The sequence below is a fragment of the Petaurus breviceps genome, unplaced genomic scaffold (assembly GCF_028583685.1).
Source record: "Petaurus breviceps papuanus isolate PSGF00001 unplaced genomic scaffold, PetGlider_PUasm1.0 38, whole genome shotgun sequence".
Classification (NCBI taxonomy): domain Eukaryota; kingdom Metazoa; phylum Chordata; class Mammalia; order Diprotodontia; family Petauridae; genus Petaurus; species Petaurus breviceps.
This window is the reverse complement of record NW_027186304.1, coordinates 101,664,158-101,674,061: the sequence shown is the minus strand read 5'-3', so window position 1 is coordinate 101,674,061 and position 9,904 is coordinate 101,664,158. Positions and strand designations below refer to the sequence as shown.

Below are 9,904 nucleotides of genomic sequence, written 5' to 3'. Positions count from 1 at the left end.
ATCAGCTGCTTCAGTTTGGGTTTTGTATCATCAGTAGCCAGTACATACTAGTAGACCCTTTAATAAATGTTAAATTGGATTGACTCAACAGGACAGAAGGCATTTGAGGTAATGGAGCTGGTAAAGATAAAGGTACAGAGAAAAAGAATTGCAATTGTCAGAAATTCTAGATGTTCCAGTTGGTGAGAGAAGGGAATGGCACTGAAGGCAGGGAGAAAGACGCCGAAAAGTTGAGCAGAGAGAAGCCACCCCCACCCCAGACAAACTTTACCTTCATGACTATTCTGTCCAGGATACTTCTTGCCAATGCAGCTCTGGTGGCTTGTTAAACCAAGCCATTAAGCCCAACAGCATTATTTATCAAATATACCAGCCGATCCCATCCTCTTACATAATCTACCAGGTGTACCATTAAACAGCAACTTATTTTTTAGGTTCAATGATGTGAAAATACCCCTTGAAGAAAGGAATTCCTTCCCTCTTTTGTCTTTGTATTCCCAGCAACTAGCAACAGGTCCAAATTGAACTGAGGTAGGTCATTTGTTTCATAATGGCTAACATTTATATCAAACTTACTATATGCTAGGGACTATGTAAAATCCTTTGCTATTTTCTTGTTTGATCCTTACAACAATCCTGGGAGATAGGCACTGTTATTATTCCCATTTTACAGATGAGGAAAATGAGGCAAACAGGTTAAGTGATTTGCCCAAGGTCATACAGGTAGTCTAAGGCTGGATTTCAACTTGGGTCTTCCTAAATCCAGGACCAGCACTATCCACATCTCCATCTAGCTACCCCAACCTTTCAAGTGTTCCATTTTGGTGGCATTTGGAAAGAGTAGTGATAAGAGAAACAGGAGAAGAAAGGGAGAGAAGAGAAGAAAGGGGGAGGAGAGGGGAGGGGAGGGGGGAGAGGGGAGGGAAGGGAAAGGGAAAGAGCAGGGGAGGGGAGAGGAGAGGTCCCAGGAGCAACCTGCATGATTTTGTGTGTAGTTTGCCCTTTGTTCTCAAAGAGGACCATGACATCAGGAAGATAATACCATGACTTGCAAATGAATTGGATTTGAGTGAGGGAGAGCTGTGCAAGGTCACCAGCCTCACTTTTTCCTCCGGAGTCATCTGGGTCCAGCAGCCACGTATAGATCAGCACTAACATGATCTAGACATGAACCCAGAAGCCAAGACACCAAGTTCTGCAGGTAAGGAAATGCTTGTCCAGAGCCTGTGCAACACTTGGGGGTGAACTTGATAAGACAAATGTCTAGAAGCAAATTCATGCTTTAAGTCTAATCTCTCTCTTCCCAGGGACCAGGATTTTAGATAGGACAATGTGCCTGGTCTGAAAGTTCTTGTTATATGTTTTTTTCAGTAAATATCCTTTCATTAAAGTTAGTGTTAATTTAACTTGGTGGGGGTTTGAGCCTATAGCATTAGAAAAACCACTCCCCCAAACTCCTGGAGGTGGGGAAGATTCCTAGAACCCTGAAGGGAGAGGAGTAAAAAGCATGCTCTGGGGATGTGGCCCGCATTGTGGGCATGGGAACAATGTGGCATACAAATGGGCATTAGTAAAGTAGGTTCAGAGCATGTAGCACAGTATCAAAACCAAGCTCAAGTGTAATAATAATACTGATATTCATAAAGCAAAGGTTTGCAAAGCATTTTATATGCATGATCTCATTGGATCTTCACAATCGTTCTCAAGAAGGTACTAAAAATAATATAATTTCAGTTTTACAGATAAAACCTGAGGCTCAGGGAGACTTAAGTGACGTGGCCATGACCATGGAAGCAGCAAGTCTCAGAGGCAAGACTAATCCTAGGCCTTTCCCTTTTCCAAGACCAGCACTCATTAAATTACACCTTGGGGCTTTTAATAAGCATATACTTAGACGAGTATAAAGAATTCTCTCAGAAGGATTTGCATTTGAAAAGAAAACAAAACTTCGAAATTCCTAAATTGGAATTTTGGGCATCAACAAGCAGGGAGAAATTATATTGGTTAGGGAGAGCTTTTCTGCCCCTGAAATCACACCACTGTAGTCCTTTGCAGCCCTCCCCAGCTAGGTTCATTCCTACCCACCCCTGGTAGAAAGAACATTCCATTCCATGGTTACAGGAAGGGAACAATCCCAAATAGTAAAAGAAAAAGAAAAACAAAACAAAAAAACCTTTGTGTCTCCAAAGCCCCACTTTTAATCATCTCATGACAGAGGAAAGAAATTTTTAAAAGGCAGCTTATATAAGGACACAAACCATCCCATAAATGCAATTCTAGATAGTGTACCTCGGGCTGCTAGGTGGCATAGTGGATAGTAATGGGCTTGGCACTTACTTGTGTGGAACCTGGGCAAGTCACTTAATCCCTCTTAGCCTTGGTTTCCTCATCTGTAAAATGGGGATAACATTACCACCTACCTCCCAGGGTTGTTGGATCAAATGAGACTGAAGGTTAAAAATGCTTTTCATTTCTATAAATGCTAGCTAGCTATCATTACACTATGCATCAGTGACTTTTGACTACTTAGCTAATAGTTTCAGCTTTTTTTTTATATTTGATTTCATGTTGGAATTGAAATTAATGTGCTAAAATCTTAACAAAAGTGACCAATAAATAATATTCAATAAATAAATTCAGTGGAGTATAAAGGATAGATATAACAATATAAAAATGTGGCTAAAACAATGGATCATTTCTGCTTATTTGGTTAATTCAGCCTTATTTTTTTGTTATTATTTCTAGGAGATACAGCTGCCAAATCTTGGAGATCAGTTCTGGGCTTTTTGTTTTTTGTTTTTTGGGATAGTTGGGTTTTTTTTTTTTTTCAGTCCCCTAACATACAATTTGCAACATGGTTCAGATGTCACTACTGCAGTGGAAAAATATATGATACTGAAACAGCAACCCATGAACACCACAATTAGGGTTATATTCTCATATATATTCCAGATGTGTATTCCTAGATTTTTTGAGAAAAACAAGGCTATTTTATCAGCTATAACACTTCACAATTAACTTTCAAATTGGTTTCTTTCTTCAACACAGCTATATTTTAGAATGATTTTAACTCAAAAGCATGTGCACAAGTTCAATTAATCAGAATTCCTTTTTTTTTAAACTGTACTATAAGACATTTGACCAGAGAGGTTTTTTTTTTTTTAACATTAAATTAACTCTTGGTATATTAGTCTCAAAAAGAAATATAAATTTATCAAAGAATTTCACATTAAATTGAACAAAATATGAAACATGTTACAATTACATATTTTAATACCAAGTGACTGTATCTCAGAAAGTATTCCAAAACAAATTTATATGTTAAAACCCAGTTTCAAAGAGAGTAGAATATTAGACAAATTTGCAAAATCAAGGAAACACAATCCTACAGAATAAACACTTCCTCCAAAAGACAACAAAGAAAATGAATTATAGCCATCTGGAGACAGTTAAATATTCTAGTTAGTGTCATTTAATTCATTTAATAGTTAAAGTGAATTGAAGTGACCCCAGAGAAGCCTTCAAAGATGTTACATCAAGTTAAAATAAAGGGAACATCTAAAGAAGTCGGGAAGAGACCATAACAATTGATCACTAAAGGGCAAGTATGGAAGGGGAGTGCTGTGGCTCCACTCCCAAAATTGGTAGGTAAAGTGTACATGTGAATTTCAGGTAATTTTAGCACCAGATAGGAAATCAGTGCAGTTCTTTCCCTGCTGACACCCCCACCCTTTCTCTGAAACTGTATTAGCTCCTTGAGTCATTGTCCAGTAGTCAACAAAGAGTGTGTGTGTGTGTGTGTGTGTGTTGGGGGAGGGAAAGCCTGGAGTTGATGGGCCATTACCTTTATATGCCACACTCTAGGAGCAGTTCTGTCTGTGAAATATTATGAGGCCTATGAAGGTCACTTTATAAGATCGTCTACTGCTCACAGTGTTTAAATTTCTAATGTTTGTTTCTAAGTGAGAAAATAAATTTTTTTTTATGGTAGAAACCAAATATTTGTCTTTTTAATACAATTGTAAGACTATTTGTCACATATTTTATTAGTTATCCTTGGCTTTGGGGCTTTTTGATTTATTTTCTTTGATATGGATTTCATCCCTCCAGAGAATTCCCTCTGGCAATGGCAACTGTTCTGCAACTCATAGTACGTACAGAGAATAGTCTGGAGAAACTGAGACATTAAATGACTTGTCCAGGGTTAGAGGCAGGACTTGAACCAAGGTCCTCCTGACTAGATGGAAGCTCTCTATCCACCAATCCAGGCTAACTCTCTCAGACACATTTATTTAATATAGTTTGGTCCATGTCCTTCAGTGACTAATATATTAACCTTAAAAAAAATTCCAAATATTTAAATCAGTAATTAAGACAAAGGGTTTATTTTAAAATGAAATAGCACCCACAGGTTACAAATTAAAATACTTAGGGCTAGTAAAATCCTAACATTAAAGACATTAAGTTTGTAACTAGATCTTTCTTAAGAGAAGTGAGCAATTTGGCTTCCCTGGAAAGGTGCATTGTTTGGGATACTTTCACCAATGGAAATGAAGATATTTCACAGTCTGAGACAAGACAAACAGCATTTAACACATGAGTGTTAACATGTGCCAATCTGGGGTAGCCAAATTGAATTCTGCCTTGAAGATCAAGAGAAGTGCTCTTTTGTCGTGAATAAATTCAGGGCTTCCGTCCAGTCATGAAACAGTCATGCCGTAAACTAAGGTTCAAGCAAAGCACTCCAGGTGAATTTAAAGGGAGGGTGCTTCCTCAGTCCCATCTGTTCCAGCTGTTTTCAGGTGAAACTTAGCGGAAAGAGGATCTCACTTTGCGGCCTTTCAGAGGTTGTGGTGGACGGTAGTTGCTCAACAAGAAGGCAGCTGCCTCACCCTCTGCAGTGCACAGGAGACTTCGGAATTTTGCCAGCTGTTGAAGAAAAGAGGGAGACATTTCAACACCCAATTGTCATGCCAACTAAGCAAATGCCTCCACACAGAAAGCTGACATACCTAGCACTTAACCCTTGCCAAGACCACTGCAGCACTGCTGCAGTCAATTAGTCTATAGTAATTTTACTTCTAACATCTTGTTCTCTCTTCAGAACTCCTATTTAATATTTTTTAATGCCCATAGGTTGCTCAGCATTGTTATTCATTCAATACAGTTCTGGCCCATACAAACAGAACATAAGCTCCTTGAGGGCAGGCACTGTTTCAGTTTTGCCTTGGAAGCACCAGCACCTAGTGTGCCCCCTGTCACATAGTAGGCACTGAATGTTGAATACATGGTCATTCACTCTCACTGAGGTGATTTTCTAAATATTGTTTCAATATGGCAGAAAGAGCATTAATGTGGAAGTCTGGGGAATCATAGAATTGTAGATTAAGATCTAGAAGGGACCATAGAGGTCATTTAATCTAACCCCTTCATTCTACAATAGATAAGGAAACTGAGGACCAGAGAAGTTAATGTCTGTGTGCCCAAAGTCACACAGGTATGAAGTGGCAGGACCAAGATTTAAACTCAGGTCCTCTGATACTAAATCCAGCATACAGACAGGTTCAAGTCCTGGCTTTGCTACTTAATAGTTGTAGACCTTAGATAAATCACTTAATCTCGCAGAGCTCTAACTTTTTCATCTATTAAGAGGGGACAGTCGCATTTGTGCTTCCTAGACAGGCAGTTCAGGGAGAGGTAGCTTTAAGTCAGGAAGACCCAACTCAGACACTGAAAGCCTGAGTACAAACTCTCTAAGCCTCAGTTTCATCACCTATAAAATGGTGAAAATACTAAATTGAGATACTCTTAGAATTGTGAAGATTGAATGAGATAATGCATGTACTGCATTTTGAAAAACTTAAGGTTTGTCCTGGGCTGTTTTGGCGAAAGTATTTTGTAGACTGTAGGCTCCTTAAGGGCAGGGACTGTGTCTTGCCTCTTTTTGTAACCCCAAAGTTTAGCACAGTGCCTGCCATATAGTAAGTGCTTCATAAATATTTACTTAACTGAACTGAATTAGAACTTAAAGTCAATAATAGAGGTGAACTGATGCTAATATATATTGTATTCAACTGATACTAGTTGTTGATCTTAAGAATTTTTTGGTCTGTATTGGGACCCAGATGCTTCATCTATAAAATGAAGGAGAGACCTTTAAAGTGCCTTCTAGTCCTAAAATTTTATGCTTCTATTTAAGAGCTGGCAACTATCCCAAGGATAAGTAAATTACTTTAAGATAAAAGATGTCTTGGGAAGAAGGGACAGCAAAGGGCAAAATCTTAGTAAATTGCTTTAGTGCAAAGCATTCTAGAATAATATAAACTGTCATGTATTTATTTTAGACTCAAAGTCTACCTGCACTTTTATTCAATTTACACAAAAACTTATATGATGGTTACAGTTTGGAATTTTTTTCAAAAAGACGACAATAGTGATTACAATGACTGGCCTTAATCAAAAAGAATAAAGGAAGCATATTCCATTCGTTTCACTGGAGAGGTGGAGGTCTGAAGAATATCCTGTCTGATGTGGTTTTTTTGTTGGTTTTGCTTAATTATTTTTCTTTGTTTCAAGGAAAGGTTCATTGGGAGTTAGGCAAATCAGAAAATAACTATGATATAAAAATGCAAAGGGTATATTTTTTTAAACTAGAAAGATGTGAAGAATCAATGAGAATAATTCAATTATGATTGTTTCATAATTATAATTCATAATTATTGTTTCTTAATACACTCTGTAGTTATAGATAATTTTGTGTTGTGGAATCTAAAATGAAATAATTAACCAAGTTAGTTACTAGTTCTATATTTATTTCAGCTACCCATTATTTTGTACATAGAAAATGTTTTTCTTTCATTCCTCCATCTTTGTAGATCACAATTTCTTAACAGCTTAGGAGATAAACTTCGTGAATGGATATAGCCAAAAACTCATGATCTAATCGGTTAGAGTACTATTAAGTTAAAGATCCTGCCCAGGGTCACAAAGCCAGCATGTGAGCCAATTTCTATCCCCATCAATGTTAGTTCCTCTGGATCTGTTTTTCCATCTGTAAAATTAGAACTTTGGTTTATCTGATCTCTAAGATCTCTTCTGAGTCTGTGATTTCATCAAAATATATTTAATAATTGCAAAAGATACTAAGCTACATCATCAGGTCCAAAACTTAGCGTGTAGTAAAAAGACATCTTTTTAAGTTTTATATGTATATGTGTGTATACATATATATATATACACACTACATATATATTATGGAAGCACATAGTACTAAGGTCTCCATTGTTATAGACATTAAGAAATAATATTATGACAGTGTCCTTGGTCTTATTTGAAACAAAGATTTAATCTACAGGCTTCCTTGAATAAGAAGGCTCCATCCTAATCCTTAATCAGAAGCTAGCTATATTACCCTGTGCAAGACCCCTAACCTTTCTCAGACTCAGTTCTCTCATCTGTAAAATGCACCTACCTCACAGGACTGTTGTGAGGATCAAATGAGAAAATAGAGATTAAGTGCTCTGCAAACCTTAGAGCACTTTCTAAATATTAGCTACCATTGTTATTTTACCAGTTTCAGAGAGGGAGAAAAATTTCCTGAAATTTAAGAGACAGTCTTGTTTATGGTGACTAAACTTTGCTTAATTCAATTTAGAGAGGTATCCTCTCTGTTCATGTTTGGCTAGGTTGAAAGGGGAATAGTTGAAGAGGGGATGATTAGTTTCTGAAAGGCATTTTCTCCAAGGATGCCAACAGTTGGCATTAACAATATTATTGTTCTATTTAGTAAATCAAAAAACCTCTCACTATGTATCTCTATTTTAGTTTTTCCTTTTTTATATGAGCATCATAAAATACAGGTTGGAAAGTTGCCTGGAAGAATGCATTCTGATCAGTGGAGGAAACCCTGAACCTCTCTCCAAACAGAAATTCTTTCACATTAACAAATTGTCTCTGACAGGCTTTGGCTAAAAGAGCACAGACTAGTTTTTTCTGCCATACTGAACCCTGCCCTTTATTTTTTCAAATATTACTATAAGATTTTCTCCTTAACCAGAATGTATCCTGAACTACGAAAATGTTTGCCATCACAATCCTTGTGCTTTGTAATACATTTGGTAAAACACTGAGGATGGAAAAAGCATTTAATTTTGGGTGATGTCATGGATCTTCTTCAAAAACAAAGAATGAACAACAATATTCACATGATAAAATACTTTGAGGGAGTTAAATTTTGCTCTTTTACGTTTTTAACAGTATGTCCAGCATTTTAAGTCTTAGGCCAAGTCTGGTTAACAATGCAGAAAATGTTGCAAGTTATCTGAATGACTGAGAATATAAACTCCTTGTGAGTAAAGATTGTTTTATTCACTTTATTGTATTCCCATTGTCAAGCACTGCACCTAACACATAGTGAGTATTTAATCTTGTCTTACTGAGTTACCTTTCCCAACACTGTGGCACAATTATAAATTTGAGAAAAAGGTAGCATGTATCATAGAAGGGATCATTGATTTGGGGGTAGGGATTAAATTATCAAAATTAACTACCTCAATTCACTAGTTTTGCTATTCATCTTATCACTGAAATCTAGTACCAGATACATCAACTGGGTAATTTATCAAATGAGGAACAAAGTAGAAACTATATAGTAAAATGGGGAAGAAAGGGAAGGGAGATCTTTCAAATAAACAGGCATTTTTCTCAAAGTTTCTAGGGCCCATGGTAAATCATTTGGTACACACTGCTGTGTGTGATGCACTGTGATATATTCAACCAAATGTTCATTATGTGCAAGGCATTGTGTGAAACACCAGAGATACAAAAATAAAAATTAAGTCATCTCTCCCCTTAAGAAATTTGCCTTTTATTGACATACAGACAGAAGAGCTGGATGCTTGTGTTTACAATATAATTAAATTAAACCGAGTCTTCTGTCAAAAGACAGATTTCCTAGTGAATCAATGATTTAGGACAACCAATGTGAGCAGGAAAATCTCACACCTAATTTCCTTCTTAACTCAAACTTTAATAAATTCCTAAAGCAGTTACACACAGTGAAGTTACTAGAGAGTTTCCTAATCCTTTGCAAATACTTTTCAGACCATTAATTTTTTTTTTTTAAACTGGCTTTGCAGCATCCTTCTAAGTGATTATCCAAGGACATTTCATGACTTTTCTACATTGTATAGATTTTATTCACGAGGTTTGTTTTTGCTGAAGTTTAAGTCCCTTGAACAAAATTTACAATGGATAATTCTTCTTCTTTATTACATGATTTGCCACATAGTAGAAAAGGTTAGCTGCAAAGATTATATGTCATCATTCAGGCCTATATGGTTCCAATATCACTAACAGAAAAACAAAGTAAAAAAAACCCAACACAATAAAGTTGAAGAAAGTTGAACAATTTGATCCAGTGCATTTCATACAGAAAGCCAATCCAGACAATTTAGGTGATCAAAATTCACAACTCCAGTCCCTGGCAATCAGGCTGCATTAATGAAGAAAATGAAAAAATATGTTCTTGAAAGTATTAGAAAACAGTAAATCTTCTCATTGGCATGTTAATTAGATCAAGACTTTAGCACTTAAGTGGGTGAGTTCAGGAAAGAAAATGGATTGAAATACCTGACCTGTACTTGGGGTCACAGCTTCAGCTGGCAAGGTAGAACAGTGGTAAAGCCCAAGGGGAAAATTTTTGGTACCAACTTCCTAAATTTTCCCTGCTCATAACATTACATGGCGGGGTGAGAAAGGGGTTCAAACACAAAGATGCTCACTTTGGAGAAGGAAAAAATGCAAAGTTTGGAATAGGGATCCTAAAATAATTTTTATGTGAAAAAAACCTCTTTTACTGGCCATTTTTTTTAAGGCATGATGATGAATTTAAGGTGACATTAAA

The 9,904-nt window shown here is 36.6% G+C and overlaps 1 protein-coding gene across 1 annotated transcript in view; it reads right to left on the bottom strand.

Annotated features, from left to right (window-relative positions):
• Nucleotides 1-4,356: 4,356 nt before the first annotated feature.
• CA13 (carbonic anhydrase 13) overlaps nt 4,357-9,904 on the bottom strand; it is a 49,353-nt gene continuing 43,805 nt past the window's right edge. Inside the window, exon 7 of the mRNA XM_069100204.1 lies at nt 4,357-4,929. Coding sequence (XP_068956305.1) covers nt 4,810-4,929 — 120 coding nt within the window. The 3' untranslated portion in view covers nt 4,357-4,809. The remainder of the gene's footprint in view (nt 4,930-9,904) is intronic.